This window comes from Brassica oleracea, chromosome C3, assembly GCF_000695525.1.
Source record: "Brassica oleracea var. oleracea cultivar TO1000 chromosome C3, BOL, whole genome shotgun sequence".
In the NCBI taxonomy this organism is placed as follows: Eukaryota; Viridiplantae; Streptophyta; class Magnoliopsida; order Brassicales; family Brassicaceae; genus Brassica; species Brassica oleracea.
Genome location: NC_027750.1, coordinates 26384586 through 26407584, shown reverse-complemented (window position 1 = coordinate 26407584; position 22999 = coordinate 26384586). Strand labels below are relative to the sequence as shown.

General features: G+C 34.6%; 2 protein-coding genes across 2 annotated transcripts; both read right to left on the bottom strand.

The window, feature by feature from the left end:
• Positions 1 to 9325: 9325 nt before the first annotated feature.
• On the bottom strand, positions 9326 to 10540 carry LOC106330252. The gene has a single exon (XM_013768754.1). It carries the CDS (start codon positions 10538 to 10540, stop codon positions 9326 to 9328), a length of 1215 nt encoding a protein of 404 aa, XP_013624208.1.
• Positions 10541 to 20641: 10101 nt separating this feature from the next.
• On the bottom strand, positions 20642 to 22787 carry LOC106332521 (NAC transcription factor 56-like). The gene is made up of 3 exons (XM_013770989.1): positions 22429 to 22787; positions 21871 to 22178; positions 20642 to 21487 (listed from the first exon to the last, which is right to left on the bottom strand). The coding sequence occupies exons 1-3, from the start codon at positions 22616 to 22618 to the stop codon at positions 20933 to 20935; spliced, it is 1053 nt and encodes a 350-aa protein (XP_013626443.1). The 5' UTR covers positions 22619 to 22787; the 3' UTR covers positions 20642 to 20932.
• Between the last annotated feature and the right edge of the window lie 212 nt (positions 22788 to 22999).

Below are 22999 nucleotides of genomic sequence, written 5' to 3'. Positions count from 1 at the left end.
TATATGTCCAAAAACGCATCGATCGATCACTAGTTCGTCGGAATTTCCTCGGAATATTCCGACGGATGATGGTTCATCGGAATTCCGTCGGTATATTCCGAGGAAATTCCGAGGAAACCCAAATTTGTGTTTCCTCGGAATTTTCTCGGAAATTCCTCGGGAAATTCCGAGGATTTCATTTTCCGTCGGAATGTCTGTCAGAATACCGCCTCACATGGAGAGAGAGCTTACACCAATACTTTGTATAGATGGTAAATATAGTACGATGTTAGTTTTCTACTAGAGATTACAGTATTAATCTAGTTACGATTGAGATAGCAGTTTTTTATGTTTTGGTCCAGGTCCAAGTTTGTATCAGTTATGACATAGTCTAAACTGTAATGAAATGTGTTCAAAAAAAAAAAAAACTGTAATGAATAGCTTCTAAGTTCTTGTTTGAATTTTGTGTGTGTGTGTGTGTGTGTGTTTTTTTTTGTTAAGTAGTTCACTTTATAGTTGATCTGATTTTGAGATACCTAAATCAGATTATAATTTGGTTCAACTTTCAGATTGATCGTATTAGATTTAATTGGTATAGAGATCAGATCGATTCAGTTAATGCAGTTTTAAATTACCTATTGTAAATCCTATTTTTAGTCTGCATGTAAATAAACTTCCTAAGAACAGCATTATCAATAAATATGGTGAAGGGTTTTAAAAGAAAATAAATTAATTAATATTTTAATTGTTACAACTCTAGAAACATTAATAAGGTGACAACTGTTTGCTTTAATGTTTCAAATCGGTTCTAAGAGCACCATTATCACTAGAAATCATTAGGGTCTCTTAATCAATTGTTTAGTAATAAATATGTGTTAAGAACTTTACTTAAGAAACACTTAATTTTTTATCCCTCATTGCAAATTTCTTAAGTATGAATTCTTAAAAAAAAAAACTTTAGAAATTGAACTTGTGAAGGAAGAAAAACTAATGGCATGACTTTGATCATCAACCATCGATCATCATCAACATGACTTTGACATGATCAACACAAACGCTGTATTTATGGTCATCCATTGCTTATACTATAACAACACAAGATGGGAAAAGGCCATTACTTGCAATGCCGAAGTGATTCATATAGTTCTTCAGCAATCATCACAGTCCTTCCCTTTGTACTTATGTGTCGTTTCACCGTTGCAACATCCCACAAGAAGGTAAGTGTTTGGAAACCTAAAGCAACGGCAAAACCATAAAGAACACAAAAACTATTTCTCAAAATTACAAAATCAAACACAGAAGCACATCAGAGCTATTGCAAAATCTCAACAAACGAAGCTCTGATCTATCAAAATCACACACCACAATGCTTTGCGCATCACAAAATTTGGCAGTAATAGTAATCAAAACAGATCAAATTCTCATCGAGATCACAGATCAATCGCCCAAACAAAAACAAAAACGAAATCGAATCACGGATATGCAGAATTAGTCAGAAGCTATCTATTGGAGATAAAGAGGTTACTAACGATTTCTTGGCCTGTCCGACAGAGATCGGACGTGACCGAAGTGGAAAAGATCGTAGATCCCATCGGCATAGACGCGGACGGGACGATCAGTCGGAGGCAAACTCTCGTTCGCTGTAGAACCGGGGAGTGCGATGGCGGTGGAGGGGAGGTCTGCGGTGACGTTGCTCATATTCTCCGAAGGTCTGAGGAGCATAGACGTAGACGTTGTAGAGCCCTGCGTTAACCAAAGCCTCAACGAGAGAGACGAGTCCAATTGAATCAATCCCATCGCCGTTTGTAACATCGATCTCCTCTACCTCCTCCTTGGCCGTAATATCGACGGAGTCAGAAGTAGACAGACACTCGTCCTGGAGATTCGAGACAAGCGCGACTGATAAGCTTCGAGGTCATCGTGTAGAAGCTCAATCAGAGAAGAACGAAGAGAGGGGATTCTGGAGAAGACGCTACAGAAGAAGGCGATGCCTTTGATGCGGAAAATAGTTACAGAAGAAGGCGATGAAATTGATGCGATGGGATCGTTGGTGAGGAACAGACCGTCGTCCTGCGGAGAACACGAAGACAAGACTCTTCGAAGACGGAAAACACGAAGGAAGAAAGAAAGAAAAAAAGAAAGAAAAAAGAAAAAAAAAATATATATATATAAGTCTCCTTTTCTTCCCAAGCTTACACGTGTATTTGAAAGCTCACTCCCCAGCGTTTTCCAAATAGCTAGATTAAAGATCGGTAACTGCCTATTTATTTCCTTTTCATTTTATTAAATCACCAATTATTAAGAGAAACCTTAATCAGAAACTGGGATAATGGTGCTCTAAACTTCCTTAGTTTAAGAACTTTTGCTCCTTTATTTTAATATCTTTATGATTTTATCTTCTTCTTTTTTAAGTTAAGAATTTCTTAAAAAAACGGCGTTGGAACTGTTCTAAGAACATCCTCATTGAAGAAAATCTTTCACGGTCCCTTAAAAATATTATTTTAGTCATAAAATTATGTTTGATGTTTTTTAAATCAGTTGAATTACTTGGAGAGTGACATGTGTCCTCGAAGTCTCTTCCCATCTCCACATCGCTTCTGAAAGACCAATCGATTCTCTATTCTCTTTTCCATGTTTTGATTCTTTTTCTTACTTTTTCTTTTTTATAATTTTAAAATGTTCAGTGATTCAGGGAAGAAACCCTTGATGTGGGTGCTCTAAAGAATTAATCTCAGTCGATAACCATGTGCGTTAAGTTAGGGTTTCTTCATGCAGTACACACATTTCCAAACCAATGACTTTGAGCGGAGTAAAAAAAGTCTCCAATGAGTTCAAACTTAGCTAGACCCGCGTTGTTGGGTTGTTGCTAACTATATTTTGCTCACAGTACCAATAAAACACAAGAAGTAATGATGGGCTTAAGAGATGTAGGGACACACGCATAGAAAAGAAGATCGACCGTGTGTAGTGTGGGTTCACTCTTGTCTACAACTTTGATTGATTGATGAACATCAACAGGCTGGGCCACGTGAAATTATATGAAATACAACCACATAAAGCGAGAGAGAGATGAGTCATTATTCCCATATTTCTTGTTTGTTTAGTTAACTTTTAATGTTTCCAGTGACTAAGAAACAACATTTTGAGATAATGTTTCCAGTTGGAATTTACACAGGGGAAAATGCACATCTCGGTGTTATGGTGGTTGGTCATGTACTGCACTCAAATCATAAGACATCAACTGCTCTGAGCTTACTTAGTTTTCCCTTTGTTTTCTTTTTGACTCTGTTTGAAATAGTAGTTAGTGGTAGAATGTAGGTGTGGTTTAAGGGGTGGTCTATACTGAATCGTAGCGTGGACTCGTCCCATGTGGTTGCAAGAGTACAATGGAGTCTCGATTGGGTAGCGTAGGATCCATAGACGTGTTCTTAAGTGATACTAGATCACTCCATTGTCTTGTGGTTGAATTTCGTGGGAGGTATAATTTTATTGTAAAATTTTTTAGTCAATGAAAGTTGAAGTTGAAGTTGAGCCAAAGAAAAAAAACAATATTTTGAGATGTAAAAGAGGACAGTTGTGCGTTTGAGATGTAAAACCAAATAATGATCCGATTCAGAGTCTGCAAAATTTGTACCTATATATACATATTAAACTTCTTGGTACCAGTGACAAAAAAAAAACTTCTTGGTACATATCTTGAGCCAGAGAAACGTTTGCCTTTACATCTCAAACGCATGCTCATAAACTTCTAAAAACGTATGTAAACAAGAATTACTTGAACCAAACAATTTCATATAGAAACCAGCTTTTTGTCAACCACAAGCTATAAATGTTTAGTCCATAGTTTTTATACGCATAATACCAGTATTAGTTTGATGATAGATGTAATATTTTCAAAGCGTAACCATACCTTCTCATACATAGAATTTTAAACTTCAACTAGATCTCGATCCGTGCAACCGCGCGGGTTTTTGTTTCATTTATTTTTATATAAACATTTTTTTTTCAATTTTAAATTGGTATATGTTATAATATATATGTGTCTATCAATTTTTAAAACATAATAAGTTTACGGTATATTTTTTTATTGAATAAATTGTTTCAAACTTTCACATGTATTTGTATCTTCTTCCATATCTATATTTTTGGATTATTAATTTATTATTAAAACCGTAGCTATATATATAAAGATTAGTAAAATGTTGTTTGATTGTCATATTCAAATATATTGTAACATTTCACAAATTTAGAAAGTTTATAAAAAATTAAACTTTTCGTTTCGTAGATTTATATTATCGAGTAAATAATTAAACATTTAGTTTTTATTTAATTTTTAAAATAAACTATATAGTTTTATATTTGTTTTCATTGGTTTAAGGTAGTAAAGATTAATCACTGTTAGATTATATGATTTTTGTTATTTAAAATTTTTGTTTTCATTTATTTTTATATAAACATTTTGTTTTCAATTTTAAATTGGTATATGTTATAATATATATGTGTCTATCAATTTTTAAAACATAATAAGTTTACGGTATATTTTTTTTCATTGAATAGATTTTTTCAAACTTTCACATGTATTTGTATCTTCTTCTATATATATTTTTTTGGATTATTATTTCATTATTAAAATCCTAACTATATATAAAGATTAGTAAAATATTGTTTTATTGTCATATTCAAAGATATTGTAACATTTCACAAATTTAGAATTTTTTTAAGAAATTAAAATTTTCGCTTCATAGATTTATATTATCGAGTAAATAATTAAACATTTAGTTTTTGTTTAATTTTTAAAATAAATTATATAGTTTTAAACTTGTTTTCATTGGTTTAAGGTAGTAAAGATTAATCATTGTTAGATAATATGATTTTTGTTATTTTAAAAAAAAATCTTTATAATTTTAAAAGTTAACATTGACAAATATTTAAATAATTAAAATATGGAGGTATACTATTACAATATTAAATTATATTTATTTAATTTATATTATCTATAAATCCAATGGATCATCTATTGTTTAATTCCACTTATTGATAGCCCAATAAAAATTTCTGGTATGTCCGAAATTTAAATGATAAGATTAGAGATTAAATATAACATGACTTTCTAGGAATATGTCCTTTAGGTTCATTTTTTAAAAAATCACACATGAATCAATGTTGTGACCTCTGTTTTAATATATAAGATTTTTTTTTTCTTTTTTGGTTAAAGGGTTTATAAGATTATTATTTTAAAGGGTTTAATTTTACATTGAAATTCAGATTTAGAAACACTTAAACAGTACATTTCTAACCGATCGAGCTAAAAAGTGTGCTAATATATATAGTCATATATCAAAATAATTATGAGAGTAGTTCAACCATATGTTATAAACCATCGATTAACCTACGATGTTTGTGAATTTTGTTTCTTAGACCATGATGCTTTATTTTCCGAATCAGATATAATGACATTCAACTTGAAAGTTCAGATCGTCTAATTAAAAATCAGTTGCCAAATAATGATTTTAGTGTATGCTTTCTCCGTTTCCGAAAGTAAGATATTTTAAATTTTTTTACTTGTTCAACAAAGATAGATTTTCTATATGTTTAAGGTATTTTTTATATTTTTAAGTAAAATTAAATGAAAATATTTGAATTGATTAAATTTCATTGATGAAAATTATTGAAAAGTGTATAATAAAGTAAAAAAAAATTAAATTATAAACATTTATTGAATTCGTAAACACTTTTGAAAATCGGGAACGGATTGAGTATATCTTTTCTCAAAGTATATAATAATAAAAAAATCCATGTTCTTCTTTTCGAGTTTTGATCGGAAAACATGCATAGTGATTGTGTGATCTGTCACATGTTTCCTCTACGTTAGGTTATTATCTACGCGATTAATATTTTTTTGCTTATGTTTGCGGTTACTTAATACAATATTACAAGTCTCAAATGTCATAATTATGTTCCAAAGCCCTAATATAAAGAATACGTATCTTCCCAAAAAAGAAGATCAGGGAGGTATAATTTTGATTAAATGGACGACCAAATAAAAATAAAATTACAAGTATGTTCCCACGTCGATAAGCAGCGTAAACTTTAAACAAAATACGAAATCGCAAATGCTTTTTTATTGTTAATATTGTCAGTATTCTTATTACTTCATATAAAGCGCAGGAATTATAAAATTTAGGTAACCATTAGAGTATGGTGTCAGAAAAAAGAGAGGCATATATAGATAAATATAATGATTCAGATTTTTTAATATTAAATCAAATTATTAAAAATATGGATCAGTATTAATAAGCCGTAGAAATATTTTAAATATAAAACTTTTAGTTTTCTATATCTTCAACAAGGTTATCTTCAATAAATATCTATCATTCTCCCAACCTCACTAAAGAGTAAAACATCTTTTTTTTGGGACAAAAAAGAGTGAAACATTAAGAACTTTTTATTCGTCTCGAAAACTATAATATAAATTTTATATTGTCCGACAAATGAGCAACACGCTTATAAAAGGGCATAAGTGTTTAGCGGATCGTTAGTCTCAATAATCGAACAAATAAATTTTAAAGTGAAAGTATTATTTTTATTATACGAATAGTCGTCGGATATTAAGGAGAAAACATATTTATATTGCTAAGATATGTTAGCATATTTCCTGCATATTCGTAACTTGCTAACACGTATTTAAACAGAAAAAAAAAATGAACAGCGTATATACTAGATCTTGGCTGGACTTTGAATTCGCTAGTTTTTTGAATCTGCCGACACATGTCCCGTTTTTTTTTTTGCTAAGCATGTAAATTCATTAATCAAAAGAGAAATGTTACTTGTACAAAAGCTAAGTAGGTGAAGCAAACCCAAGGCAAAAAAAAATAAAAACAGGGGAGAGCTTAAAAAGAACTACTGAAACAGAGTGTATTCATTACCCATGAGTCAACCAGATTTGCATGAGGTTTTTGAATTTCCAGCGGTGTTTCCTAGCCAAGATGGTGTTCCTTATCTGTCTGTCTATCTCCTTAAAGCTTATTTGGGGTGGTGTTGGTGAGGCATTGTGCAGCCGTTGATTCCTCTCACGCCATAGCCTGTATAGGATAGCTTGGACAGTTAGATTACGAAGAGTCGAAGGACAGTGTCTAACCCTCATATCTATCCAAGCAAGAACAGCGTCCCAAGTGTGGAAGAGGACTGGTCTGTATCCTAGTCGCCTAATTGCCATTTTCCAAATTCGCTCTGCATACTCACATCTAAGGAACACATGATCACGTGTTTCATGGAAATGATTACACACACAACAGCATGTGTCAATTTGGAGTCCCCACGAAGCCAAGCGAGACCTTGTGGGAAGCCTATCCAAGTGTGCGACCCACATCATAAACGCGTGACTTGGAACATGACCTTTGAACCAAACCTTTCCTGCCCAGTCTTGCTTCTCTCCTCGGGGTCTTAGAGATTCCCATGTGAGCTTAGTTGAGTAGGACTCCATGTCAGTGTCGTTCGCTCTCCAGGAATAGGTATCAGGAGATTGAGAGTGCGACGGTAGTGGAACTGAGCTGAGGAGTATCTGGAGCTCTTCAGCTTCTTGAGATCTAGCTGGCCTCAGTAACCAGCCAGCGTCAGAACAAGCATCAGCAACTTTGGAGTCTATCTCCATACCTGTTTGCATCGGCCCTGATGGACCAAAATACCTTTTCAACGGTCCCAACACACACCAACTGTCAAACCAGAAGCTAGCCTTATCGCCATTTCCCAGTGTACATGTAATGAACCTTTCCGCAAGGGGCCTAAGCTTGAGTAGCGCTTTCCATGTCCATGAAGCAACTTTGCTCTCATCTAAGCTCCAAAACGAAGCTTCTTTTATGTAGTTATCTTTCACCCATATTGCCCACAAGGATTCCGATTCGCAGAAGATTAGCCAGATGAGCTTCAGACACAGCGTTTTAATCCAGATGATCAGGTTCCGGAAACCGAGCCCACCTTCATCACGGGGTAGGCTGAGCTGAGACCAAGAGACTTTTGCTGCCGCTCTTGTGGTTATGTTACCATTCCAAAGGAAGTGCGAACAGAGTGATTCGATCATTTTGATACATCCTTTGGGGAGTATGAATGAGGAGAACCAGAAGTTTATAGTACCATAGATGACAGAGGAGATTAAGACTGTCCTTCCTGCGTAGGAGAGAGCTCTGAGGGTCCATGAGGAGAACCTGTTCTTTAGTTGGTCAAGCAAAGGCCTATAGTCACAGATTCGAAGCTTACGGTGCATCAGGGGTAAACCAAGATAGCGCACTGGTAATGATCCAAGGGAGAAGCCGAGATGTGAGATATCATCAGCTTATGCCTGGGTCATTCCTGCAATGAAGAGCTCTGTTTTGTTTCGGTTCATCGTAAGCCCTGACCAAGAGGAGAACTCGTGTAGTGTATCTGCAATACATATAAGAGAATTCTTTTCTCCATCGAAGAAGATCATAAGATCATCAGCAAAAGCCAAGTGCGTAACCAGCGGATGAGAAGCGTTCGGATGTAAGCCAATGCGACCATTCCTGTAGTTTGCATTCAGCAGCTGAGATAGAACTTCCATGGCTAGAACAAACAGGTAGGGCGATAGCGGGTCTCCCTGTCTAAGGCCTTTTGTTCCTCTGAAATAACCACACATTTCACCGTTTATGGCGACGGAGAATCTTGTTGTTGTGATACACTGCCGTATGAGCCTGATAAAAGAGTCGGGGAACTCCAACGCCTGCATAATTTTGAAGATGAAACTCCATTCGAGAGAGTCGAAAGCCTTTTTGAGGTCCACCTTGAGCATAGATCTTTTAGAGATACTCTTCCAGTTGTAGCCGTTTATCAGCTCTGTAGCCATCAAGACGTTTTCAATCATCAAACGGCCTGGGATAAAAGCAGATTGCGTGTTTGGGATGATAAGAGGCAGGACTTGCTTCAGGCGAGAGGCAAGCAGCTTGGAAACAACTTTGTAGGTGGTATTACAGCAGGATATTGGTTTGAAGTCAGAGATTGAGGTCGCATTTATCTTCTTAGGGATGAGAGTAAGGACAGTTGCATTCCATTGTTGGAGGAGAGTACCCGAGCTGAAGAACTCAGAAACTGCACTTGTCATATCAGAGCCAACTGACCTCCAATGCGCGGTGTAGAACTCAGTAGGATAACCATCGGGGCCCGGGGATTTCCCTCTAGGGAGAGAGAAGAACACTTTCCTAATGTCCTCATGCGAATAAGGAGCCGCCAATTGCTGGTAGGCCTCCTGAGAGCATCTGTAAGGGAGAAGATTTGCTATATCATCCTGGGAGACTGGTGAAAGAGTCACAGGACCCCCCAGCATCCGCTGGTAGAACTACAGAACATGCTGTTGAATTTCCTCATTCGAGTCAATGATGTTATCATTATCATCAACAAGAAAGATGATTTGGTTAAGTGCTTGGCGAGACTTTAGCGATCGATGGTAGTACTGAGTGTTCGAGTCACCAACATCGACCCAATTTACTCGAGATCTTTGGAAGAAGAAGGATTCCTCAGCCTTTGCGAGAGAAAACCATTTGGAGTGAGCTTCACGTTCCCTGGTGGAAGTAGCCAAGGTTGGTGACGCTAAGAGTTCCCGTTGGCAATAGAGCAAGTGATCGAAAGCCTCAGTGACTCTCTTTTCAATTCCATAGAAGTTATGGCGACTGAACTCTCGGATTATACTTTTGAGGTGCTTGAGCTTCTTCGAGACAGTTAGCATTTTGGATCCTGAGAAGTTTAGAGAGTTCCAGCATTCAGAGATCAAAATCGCAAAGTCTGGATGATCATTTAGCATGGTAAAGAACTTGAACGGCCGTTTTATCTTCTGCTTCCCCACATCCAGGAAGATACAGCATGGACTGTGATCCGAGATTCCCGGCTCTCCGAAAACTCCCAAAGCATTTGGAAAAGTCGCAAGCCACTCGTCATTTACCATTATTCTGTCTAACTTCTTTGAGATAATTCCTGGTCCTTGATTGTTGGACCAAGTGAAGGATGAACCACAGAACTGAAGATCTTGGATCCCAGCATCAATTACACACTGAGAGAATTCACGCATACCACGGGTAGAAGAAAAGTGATCCGCATTTGAGTCTTCATCAGCATAGAGAGTTTGATTCAAGTCTCCTAGGATTGCCCATGGGCGATTTGAAATCTGAGGAGACGAGGCTAAGAAGATAAGATCCGACCATAGATGCTTCATGTTCTTCCTATGATTTGATCCGTAGACCAGAGTTACTGCTAGTTCAGTAGTCACAAAAGGTAACTTCACCAGACAGGATATAGACTGGAGAGATTTGTGAGACACTGAAACAGAAACTGAAGGGTGCCAGAGCAGCCAAATTTTCCCTAGTTCCGAGAACTCATAATTACAATCATATCGCCATCCCGGAAAGATCCCATTGATGATCTTTGGAGCATTCACCGAGCTGACGTGGGTCTCAATGAGACCACCAAAAATAGGCTTTTGTAGCTTAAGCCATTTCCTAACTCCGCGACGCTTTGTTTTACAATTGAAACCTCTAATGTTCCAACAAAAAATATCCATAGGAGAAAATTTAGAGGTTTTGAGGGCCTCTAGCCCTAGCCTTAGCCTTTCCCTTCAGCTGTTTTTGAATCCTCTTGGAGACCACCTTATTGTACCTGTCCCCTTCATCATTTGGGTTATCATCTTCTTCCGACGGTAGTTCAGAGCCTGAGGAAAACCCATAGTCTGAGAGTCTAGAACCCCTTGGGGAACCCCTTGGGGAACCCAGAAAAGTCGTATCAAGGTCCACACACAAGCGACCTTCCTTCAGGGGAAAGGGTGATCCTTGGTAAGTACCATGCGAGGAACCAGACCGGTGCGGTATTAGGGGTGATTTAGGTCCCGAGGAGGAAGCAGTGAACTGATTTGATTTCATTGCTATCAGGACCTTCTTTTGGTGTCTCTGGTTCAGGGGAGCATAGTCATCTTTGTTATCTTTGTTACCAATGGCGGGTGAAGCAGGAGGATCAGCAACAACAAAGGCAGCTGCATCAATCACAATTTGGTTTGGAGGCTCAATTTCAAAAGGGGCAGGGGGATCAGCAATCAAAGGAGCTTGGACTTTAGGTTTGGATTTAGGGCCAGAAGCTCTAGGTGGTCCATTATTAGAGCGAGGACAATCTTCGGTGTTGTGCTTTGCTGAGCGGCATGTGTTACAGGTCTTAGGAGCCAGAGAGCAACGCGAGATAGTATGTCCTACTTGCAAGCAATGACCACATACTGCTGGTAGCCAGGGGCTAGTAACTTTGATTCTCTGGACTTCACCTGATTCAAAGCTAGCATTTACAGCCTCAGAAAGAGGTTTGCAAGGGTCGATGATGGTGTATACTTTTGCCACATCCAGGTTGGTCAGATTCTTTGTTGCAGGGTGGAGACAGATTGGCTTTCCCACCAGACCTGCTATCTCCTTGAGAGCATCCTCATTGAAGAACTGTAGGGGAACGTCCCAGAAATCAAGCCAAACTGGAATGGCTGACAGTTCTGGCTTCTCTTGATTCATTCCTGGAGACCACTTAGCCACAAACATTGTCTGACCATCTATCTGCCATAAGCATTGGCTTAAAATGCGGCGCCGAGCGTGAGGGCACGGTACCCTGAACAGGAATGCGTGGCTCTCCATCTTTGAAACAGAAATGTCTCGCCTTTGCTTAGACCATATACCATTTACAATGGCGTGAACTGCTCCTCGGGCTGGAGGCTCTTCGTAGAATTGACCCACGATGAAGCTATCCCAGGCTTTCCTGTTCTTCTCAATGACAGAGTTAGGAATGGTTACACACGCCTCACCAGAATCCAAGGTAAAAGGTTTGCCTTCCGGTTCCAATTTCCTAGCATGGGGTTTGATGTATCCTTTCCAGAACTTGGAGGCTTCTGCAACCCTATCATGTTCTTGGTTTCCAGTGTCTTCAGGAAGTTTCCCTGTTGACAGCGGAGGTGGTAGTGTGCTTTCATCAACTCGTTGAATCAAGCCTTCTTGAGCAGGTACAATCGAATTTGTAGCCACAATTTTGGAATTAGGGTTTACTAAGTCCTCTGGGGTCTGGGGAAAGTCAGATCCGGAGTGATTCTGAAGAACCACAGTTACTGTATTAGCTGGAGAGGCCGAATCTCCAGGTAAATCGTTCGTCTTGGAAGCAGAGGGCGAATTTGCGACTAGATCTGCTGCTTTGGATGCGACAGATCGGGAAGAGGTCGAGGAGTCAGTGGAACCAGTGGGGTTGCCACCTTTAGAGGTGTTTTTGGGTTTCTGTTTCTTTGCCATGTCCGGCGGGAGGGGCCGACGCCGAAAACGGCGCCGGTGGAGGTCAAAGGAAAGGGATCGCGTTTTGTCGGCGAGAGAAAGGGAGAGAGAAAAGTATCAGAAAGGGCACACCTGTTAGCTTTTAAGTTTTGATTACATAACCTATATCTTTATTAAGAAAAAGTATTCTCATAGAGAAAAACCATTATATATATAACTTTTTTTTGTCAACGAGAACAACCATTATATAATACATGTGAACTTGGCGTAATAGTCTATAGCAGAAAATAAGATGATCATATAACCCAATACGAAGTAACGCAGTTCCTGATTTAAAAAAAAAAAGAGAAATTTATGGAGCCATTCTTTTGTCGTGTAATTAAACTAAGCCAATAGTAGAAAACGTTTATATACACATCCCCAAAGACTTAAGTTGTATACACCACAACAACAACAAAAAATTGAATGATTAGTTTTTTTTTTGAAATCGATGTTTTACAAAATTTAGTAGCTAAAATTTGCCGTCTGTTAGCAGTTTCCACCATATTTTGAACAATTTGAACATAGAAACACGGCTACTTATACAAAATAAATAGCAGCACTATACCAGAGTTTATTAGGCATTAATAAGTTGGAAGATATGTACATTATAAAATCGTAAGAAAACTAAATACGTATAAAGGGTTGATTTATATAGACATCTTCATTAATTACATCATTTTTGTTTAATTGATATTAAGGAAAAAAATTAGTTACCTTAACTTTCGCAGTTAAGGTTAATTTATAATATTATTTAAGCTATTTTTATTTTTTATTGGCATCAGTTTTTTTTATGTAAGTTTATACTCTCTCCGTTTTTAATATAAATCATTTTATAATTGTGCACATAAATTAAGAAATCATTAATTTTTTATATTTTCTAGACAAAAACATCATTAATTATTTACTTAACCATAAATCAACCAATAATAAAATAGAAGGTATACTATCATTGCTCATATTACATTAAGTGTTAATAAATTCTACATAGAAAACCGAAAACGTCATATAATTTAAAACATAAAAGTTTCTCTAAAACGACTTATATTGAAAAAACGGAGGGAATATCATTTAGATAAGTGATTTTAAACTACGAAATAGATGCATCATTATATAACTGATATAATAACATCAGTTTTGCTAAAGTGATACAAAGTAATAAAAAATATATTACTTACCTGAACTGATGTCAAATAATTTAATTAAAAAAACACTTTTTGTAATTGACGCTAAATTTTACATATTTGTATCATTTGCAAATAAGTAATTTAAAATAAAATCATTTAATTTTATGATACAATTTAAGTGGAAGGGTTGATTTATAAAGACATCTTCATTAACTACAGCATTGTTAATTTATTATTGATGATGTTTGACCATATCAAGACTAATTTAGTCCTCACATTTTCCTTCAAGATACAATATAAAAACTTTCTTTTCTTTGACCAAAAAAAGAACTTTCTTTTCTTTTTCTTGTACAGTAACTTGCTTATGTCCCACGTTGGAAAAATATTTAGGTTTCTGTCCATTTGACCCAACTTCACTTCTACCAATACCGTGTTTTCTGTTTCTCAGCCTACCAAAAGCGTTTAAAGATAGGAATCGGTATATGCAACAAGAAATACATAAGAAGTTTTTGTTTTGAAATGTAAATTTTATTTCTCACCAAAAGGAAAATATACAATAGAAACGGTGAAACAAAAAAAAACTGAGCATGAGATTGGATGAACAAGCATATGATGAGCTTCAGCGATTGGTTTATCACTAAAGAAGATTGTGAAAGTGCAGTTGAGGAAGCTGATCCTATTCGTGTAGAAACCGTGTTGAAGTACGAGAGGAAGATAAAGCCCAAAAATGCAACCGATCCTTTAAGAATATGTGTTGGCCTGTTGGGTATCTCTTCTCCCTCATTCTGTCAAGGATCTAAAAAAATAACAAAATACAAACTATTCAATAGTTTATTATCACGAAAATTATTCAATAGTTTTTCTCAGTAATATGCTAGTTGGATTTGAACTCAGACACAACGATGTCTTTTCCTTTTGCATTTTGATATCGGAAGGATGGCTTGTTGCAATGGCGCACAGTGAAAACTCAGATGAATACTCTTCTCTTTACCAATCGCTCTTCTACCTATACGATAAGAGAAATGTACGCATCACTCCAACAAAATAAAAGAAAAAAATACAGATAATTAGTATAATGTCATAATCTTGAATTCAGTTGCTTGTTGCAAGACGTCCATGAATCTCATCATGTTGTAATGCTGACTCAATATATAACTGAAATTGTGAAAAAGAGTTTATTATCCTCCTAAATACAATAATAAATGATTCTATTAAATATATTTTGGAGGGTTTCTAAAAATTCACTCCTATCGTAATCAAAAGATCGTCATGTAGGAAGACAGCGTTTGTTCATCTTCCTCGATCTGTCAATATTTCATCCTTGCACTTCCTCTCTACCAACCAGCCCTTATTTACCTTCATTAATATTTTCTCCTTACTTTTTTTCTTTGTGTTTAGAATCTCTAATCCACGACAAAAACTTCTAATCCACGCATGTATGTTTGTTTTTGTGTGTGGCAGTAATGGAATAACATAGTTGTGTTTATGTGATAAGTCAATTGCACTACTAACTTAGTGCACCACTTAAGTTCTTTTTTGTTTTCACCTTTTCTGTTGTTTACAAATGTTTTCAAAGTAAACCAACTATATAAAAAATACATTTTGTGACCAGAAGAATAATGTATCCACTGGTTTTAGGTTAATCTCTCCACGTATGTAACAGCTGTTGTGGTTTTCTATGAATAGCTGTCGTCGATCTGCATTGTGCATTTTCCTTGCCTCTCACTTTTCCACATTTCTACGAGGAAGATCGAAAAGAAACGTAGCTTTATATTTTTACTTTTGAAATAAAACTGTATATTTCTTTTGCTGTGGCGGTAGATAATTTTGCTGTAGAATATTAGTTGTAGGTTTAAAAAGATTCAAAAACTTACATATAAATTTTCTAAAATAAAAAATAAGTGCTCTAGATTTATGGCTTTCCAAAGCTAAAAAATAAATAAAAAGAAAAGAAAAATATGTAGTTTTAAAAAATCTTTACAAAGCATGATTGACAAAAATTTGGGCTGTAGAAATAATTTAGACTGTAGAGAGATTCTACATCACTTCTAAAGCACTTGCCAATCAACCTCTATATTTCATTTCAATCGCTTTGTTTTATTTACTTTGCTAATTGTATTTAATTATACAAATTAAATCTTTCTTCTACGGTCCGTTTTCTTATAACACTGTCTGAGGTGAAAACAAAAGAAATTACGCATGATTTCCTTTGGGAACAAGTTATTCCAAGAAATTGATTGAGCATGAAGGATGTATTTTCTGAAATGTAAATAACAAATGGGTATGAAAAGTATGGCAAGTGTTTCCTGAAATAAACACTATGATTTCCAAAATTAAGGGCTAATGATTTCAAATTTCTGAAAGGTGTTTTGTACCTGTAACTAGGCCTGAGACTTTTATCCGAGATCCGGATCCGATCCGAGATCCGATCCGGATCCGATCCGAAAATCAGGATATCCGGAGAGGCCGAATCCGGATCCGGATAGTAAAATGTTAGATCTGTCAAAGCCGAATCCGGATCCGGATACCTTGATTTTTTAGTCCGGATATCCGGATCCGTAAATTTTATTAATAATTATTTCAAAAATAGTAATATCTATATATAAAAACTAATTTTATTTAATAAATTTTTATTTTTATAATACTATATATAAATTTTATGTAAATTTTGTAATATTATACATAGAAATAATTAAAAACATTATCTATCTTTTTTTATTTTGAAATTATTGTTAATATTTTATATATATTAATATTATTTTTTATTTATTTTAAGGATCCAAATCCGGATCCGGATATCCGCCGGATATTATAATTTTTAGAAGGATATCCGACATCTGGATATCCGCGAACCCCGGATCCGGATAAGGATAGTAAAATTACGGAGCCGCCGGATAAGGATCCGGATCCAGATATCTTAAAATTGTCCGGATACCTGATCCGTCCCAGGCCTACCTGTAACCTATTATATAGAAGAGAATGCAAGCGTGTTTCAAAAAAAAAGAAGAAGAAGAGAATGCAATTAAAGGGCGTATTTAATATCTTGGTTAAAGATAATGATTCCTTTCGTTGATGTAGAAGTCTATGGTCCATCGCTATCCATTGTTTATAGTTTCTTTTAGAACGTGTATGTTTTCATATCTTTTCATTCTCCTTTTAAAAATATCCAATTTCTTAAATTTTAAATTTACTTTCTGAAATTCGTACACGACTAATTCAGAAAAATTAAAGAAAATCTATTAAAAAATTATATTTTAATCAATACAACTTTTGACTAATTTTTTAAAGCATATATCATATAACAATTATGTATACGAATTGTATGTTTATTGTGAATTTCTTTTTGCGATAATTTGAAAAATTCGAAGTGGCACCAATATAAAAACGTTGATTTTTAGTTATAATTTGTTAGTTAAATGTGATTATTTTCTAAAGTGATTGAACTGCAATAAATGTTTATCCGACGGACAAACGGGCCGTCTGAGGCGTTGATTGGGGAGTGGGAATAAGATGGTTCCCTTGCTCGTGTGGAGCCTCCGCTTTTAAATCATCCATCAACAATTAGCAGTTCAACAAATTATATTAATAAAATAATAACAGAATTGCTTGCGGTTCTTTTTGTGAAAGAAAATGAAGAACTGCCTAGTGGAGCAAGATATGCTCGTATTTGGAGTGTTTTATGCAGTCCATTAGCTTTTTACTTCACTTTATTTTATATTTATTTGTTTCACTTTAAAAAATAGTGTGTATATATATATATATATATATATCAAATTACCTATTAATATAGTTATTATATTTCTTTATTACATTTACAAAAACTGTTTATGAAGTGTATTGGACGTTATGTGTTTAAGTTTTCTATTTATGTATTAGTACATCATAAACTGTTTTCTATTTTCCATGTACGTATGGTGATTTGTAAAAGCAAGCTTCACTAACTAATTCAAATAATTTATTTTCCAATTTAAATTTAATTTGTAAAAACACTTTTGTAGTTTTGAAGTAATTTATTTATTTTCATATTTATATGATATAATTTTTTTTGTAACATATATAAAAATAATATTATAATTCTTCATTTTTTAAATCTTATTTGATTTTAAACAACATTTAGTTTTGTATTTTCACCATATTTATCATGTATATATTTAGTATTATAGTTTATTTTTAACAATATCTCATATTTAAATATATTTTATGTAATACTATATATATTTTATTATATTTAAAATTTTGATAATAGCTACAATGTATAATTATTTGGTATCATACTTTATATTTTTTTAATAATTTATATTTTTTTAATAATTTATATTTTTTTCAGTTATAAGTTTTTTTTAAATAACTACATTTAGTTATGAAATAGAAATGATAATATAACATTTTTTCAAAATTATTTTAAACTTGTACAGTATTTTGGACCGCTTTTTATTCACTTTCACCATTCAAACATATATTTTGAAATGCTAGATCCGCTTGATCCACACTAGAACCGCTAGATCCGCTAGATCCACTCTTGTTCCGCTCAATCCGCTTGATCCGCCGGATACGCAACGCTTGATCCGCTTCTTCCATTCGGAACCTGAACCCAAAAAAAATCGTTTGTTAGCAATCGGACATTTCCAACGATTTTCGACCAAAAAAAGTTTTCTGACGATGTAGATCTGACTTTCCGATGAGTTTCCAACGAATTTGGCCGGAAAGTTGTTTCTTGTAGTGAAATGAATTGATATATTGTATTCATTAGATATTGACGACTCAAGTCATGACATGTAAACCACATCGTGGTAGCCTAGTGGTTTCCACTAGAGGAGGAGTTGCCCTGTTGGTCCAGGCCAGGGATCGATTCCTCTCTAGTGCGAAATTACTAGCTCCACATGTGGCCACGCGGATATGGGCCCATGCTTACGGCCCATTTGAATACCCGGGAGAGGATCCATCCGTGGATTGCACTTCCCATCCGGGGGTTAGGTCTGTGTCTTTAATAGACCCGGGTTTAACCCTTTTATTTTCAAAAAAAAAAAAAGTCATGACATGTAGCCATGTGGGCGATATCTTCTTCCAGTGGTATTTTTGTTTAGTACTTAATTACCCGAAAGTCGGAAGATGTTTTCTCCCGTTGCCATGAGAACACCATTGCTGCGACTCATCGAACTTAGCAGCTGCATGCACCAGCTTTGGTTCGCTAGCTACGTCAGATTTATATCATATCTTGCTGCTCTTAGGAACATGATTATTGGAAGTTTCTTAAAGTGGATTCTTAGCGGAATATAAGAACCCGTCTCTTAACTTTTAACTAAAAAAGCTAAGAATCGGTTTTTAAAACTCTTATTTAAAAACCAATTCTTAGCTTTTTAAGTTAAAAGTTAAAAGACGGATTCTTATATTTCGTTAAAAGCTCCACTTTAATAACTCCGCAATAATCATGCTCTAAAGTCTTGGGAAGAACCACTGACTTGTCAAACCTAATACTAGAAACTTTAACAAAATTTTTTTTCATACGATTGTCAGGTGGCAGACACATCTAAACTGGGGTCCGATCATCAAAATAAACTATTACTATACTCCGATTTCAATTTCAAAGGAGAGTGGTTCTATCCTTATGAACAACAACACTAAAGTGTATATAATTTATCTCTTATATATTAAATGAGAAACATTACAACATTATTTTGTAGTTACGTATCACATGAGAATGAAATTCAGAATTCTTAGTAAAATAGGTTGGTCCATCTTAATTTATATTATACTTTTTATTAAATTAACTATTAAATTGATAAATAGTGTACAAAAGAATATTCTCGCACCTTCTTTAAATAAAAGCTACGAAATTGCCTAATATTGTTAACGTATATGTGACAATTAATGATTATGAATAATAAATATTTGATAATAATTTTTGTATCTTAGCTTTTTTTGTTTAATTTTATATTATTAAAAGATATTAAACAACCACATTAACCATATAATAAAAAAAATTCATTTTTTCTTATATGTTATATTTTGAATTTTTAAAACGACTATAAATTACTAAAAACGTTAAATGTCTTATAATAAAATTTTGTGATCAATGATTTAATTTTTTTTTATAATAACAAGATACAAATGATCATAAATCGTATGAATATGAAGTCTCATTTAATAGACATTCATATTATATATTAATATAGTTTAAAATTAAACTATATAACATAGAAAATACTTAAATATGATAATTTCAAAATTTGTATTGGAAAAGTATTGAAACCTTAATATTTTAATTTTGAAATTTGCATTCAAAAAATCGCACATTCAATAATAAATATTTATATTAAAATATATTATATATCTATGTTCATGTCCATGTCATTGAAATTTAGTTATATACCATATAAAATAAATAAAATGATTGTTTTAATTTATTTACGAAAAAGTATCCTAAATAAATAAGATGTATTGTTTTGATTTATGTGTTTACTCTAATTTAATTATATACATAATACGTAAATGAATACAAATAAATAATAATAGATAAAAATTATTTTTATATATAATATTCATCTCGCGCAAAATGCGCGGATCTTAAGTTAGTATCTAAGGTTTCGAATTAAACGTCGAAAGATCTTTAAGAACATTTTTTTTTAAGAAAAAGATCTTAAGAACATTGTGCATGTGCTTTTTTCAAAAAATAAAAACATTGTACATGTGCCCTAGGTAAGTTAGATCTTTTAAATGAAGTAGATATATTTACTCCCCATAGGTAGGTCATAATTTTAAAAGAACTCAAAACTTAATGGCGAGATAGAGATGTCAAAAACATGTCCAAAAAATACTTAATGCCTATCAGCGTTTATAGAAAAGCTTTAAATCAAAACCTTTGATCAATCACGACCTTTCTGGGCTTTTTATTAAGTGAAAAAATCCGCCTTAAAGTGATTCATTCTATATGCTTGTAGTGTAATTGTATGACATACGGTTAATAATATTTGGCGACGTCTAATCAAAACCAAGCACTCATGAGCAGGTAGGACAAACATAAAAATGCGTGGGTAAAATTACACCCGCACCTGAACATATCTGGAAACACTCTTAATTAGGGGGTTATTTGTTGAAATCATATTATTAATTATAGCTAAGTAAACAATTACTAAAGTTAGAGCAAGATGAATATGTAAATATTTTGATCATATATAAAATTACACAGTTACACATCTGTTTGTTTATCATTTCTTTAACCAAATCCTTTACATAATTGATGGTGGACTATATTCATCTATACAATAATACGAACTATTTATGAACATCTAAGCATGTATAATTTTCTTACACAACATTTAAATTAAGAAAGATTGTATATTTTAAATAACCTTATGTTTGAATATGATCTATGCCTCACTTGTCCCCCTCTCTAAACCTCTTTCTCTAACCCCTATGACCTATTCATTAACCCAAAACATATACACTAATCTCAAACTATGCAAATGACCGGTAAATTTCGCACACGGCGTAACACAAACCGTTTTCTTAAGAAGAATACCAGTTTAAACCAGGAAGTTGGTACGACGTCGTTCTGAATAATCCATCATCCCCTAACACACCACCTTGCTGCATCAGTGGAGGAGTTTCCTCCATCACGGAAGAAGGCATGTTCAAACAGTCTCCACCTCCTACGCCGTGAAACCGTTTGCTCGGAGATGCATCCTGCTCTTCCTCAGCTACAGGCCAAAGAGCTCGTTTCAGATTCGCCATCATCATCATGGGCCCAGAGGAAGAAGCAGGATTCAAACCATTAGGATTACCATTAGAAACATTGATATTGACTGAATCAGCTCCGCTGCTGCAGACCATACCGCTTCCGTCGTACAAACCGGGATCACCATCGGAGAAAATCCCGTAACCACCGGAGAATTTCCCCGGGAAGATATTCATTGACCTAGAGACGTTGTGATGGAGTCCACTTGATAACGAGGGAGGATTTTTTCTGAAGATGTAATCAAACATATCGGGATCCTTATCGTTATAAACATGTCGACTTGCGTTGTTCTTCTTGTAGATTCGACATAACACCCAATCATCAAGCTAACATAAAGGAACATTCCAAAATCAAACAAAAACGCATATATCTTATTAGCTGAATCAAGATAGTTATTAGCATGGCCGGCTTAAGCAGAGTGCCCCCATGATATTAAAAATCAAAATTTAGATATTTTTATGTTAAAAATAATTTGGAATTTTTTTTTGACAAACATATATTTAGATATATACCATTAACGCAAATTGGTTATGTATATTTTCAAAACTAAATTTATCTTTACAAATCTCATACAAATAATTTTATAAAATTATGTTAAGAACTCTAATTTTCAACTAGGTAAACAAATTTTGTTGAAAGATACCAATTTTTTTTTTGAAGCCCCAAAAATTCTTAAGCCGGTCTTAGTTACTAGTATGTTATTACATACCCGGAGGGAGTTTCTCTTGTTGCCTAAGTCACATCCTGGTGGTCTGTTATTAGGTTTGTTGTCGATGAGACGATACTCATGCATGATCCAATCGCTTTTGACGCCTTTTGGAGGTTTCCCACTGTAGAAAACGAGTGCCTTCTTCACGCCCACCTTCAGCTTCCCGTCCGAGGCAAGCACCAGTTTATCAGTCCCCGTCGCCTTCCAGTATCCTGACGTCGCCGCTCTGTTCGGCCTCGCTCCGTTAGGATACTTCCGGTCTCTGGGACTGAAGAAATACCATTCCTGCTCTCCAAACGATGCCTTTGCTGCAACAAACACAAACAAAATAAAATCAAGAAATTAATTCGTGAAGAAAAATATTATATAGAAGATTCAACAAGGAACAGTTCTACATCTTAGCCTTGGTAACAAAAAAAAAACTCTACATGTTTTATGAGTTGTAATAACATAGTAAACCAGTTTTAAAAAAAAAGGTAAAAGGAAAAAAAAAACTAACAAAAATTCATATAAAAAAAGACGTGAAAACTTGGATGCCGATGATGAGATGGTACGTACCGGGAAGTTCCCATGGATCGAACTTATAGAGATCAACTTCGCCGATGATGGCGACAGGTAAAGGAGCGGACGCGACTTTGCTTTTGAGGTAGTGAACCACGAGCTCTTCGTCGGTAGGGTGGAAACGGAAGCCAGGAGGAAGGTTAGGTTGCGGCGGCGGAGAACCACCGGGAGAATCGGTAATCTCCATTGATAATCTAGCACCCTGATCGGAGGTTTTGGTTGTTCCTGTACGATAAGTTCATATCATAACTCTGAGATTATTACTTTTTTTCGGTTCTTAGATTTTTTTGTTTTTGTTTTTTGGAGAGGTTTCCTGAAAAATGTTTCTCTGAGCGTTACCGTTCTATTAAATGGGCTTATACTAGAAACGCCATTTTATGGTTTTTAATCCTCTGCTTTTTCGTACATTGTATATATACACCCGCATAAATTTAAAGTTTGTAATTTGTCTGGAAACTTTTATTTTAGTATATACAGTAAAAGCTCTATAAATTGATAATGTTGGTACTATGGTGTTTTATTAATTTATGAATTACTAATTTACAAAAAAAAATATATTTTTTTAGAT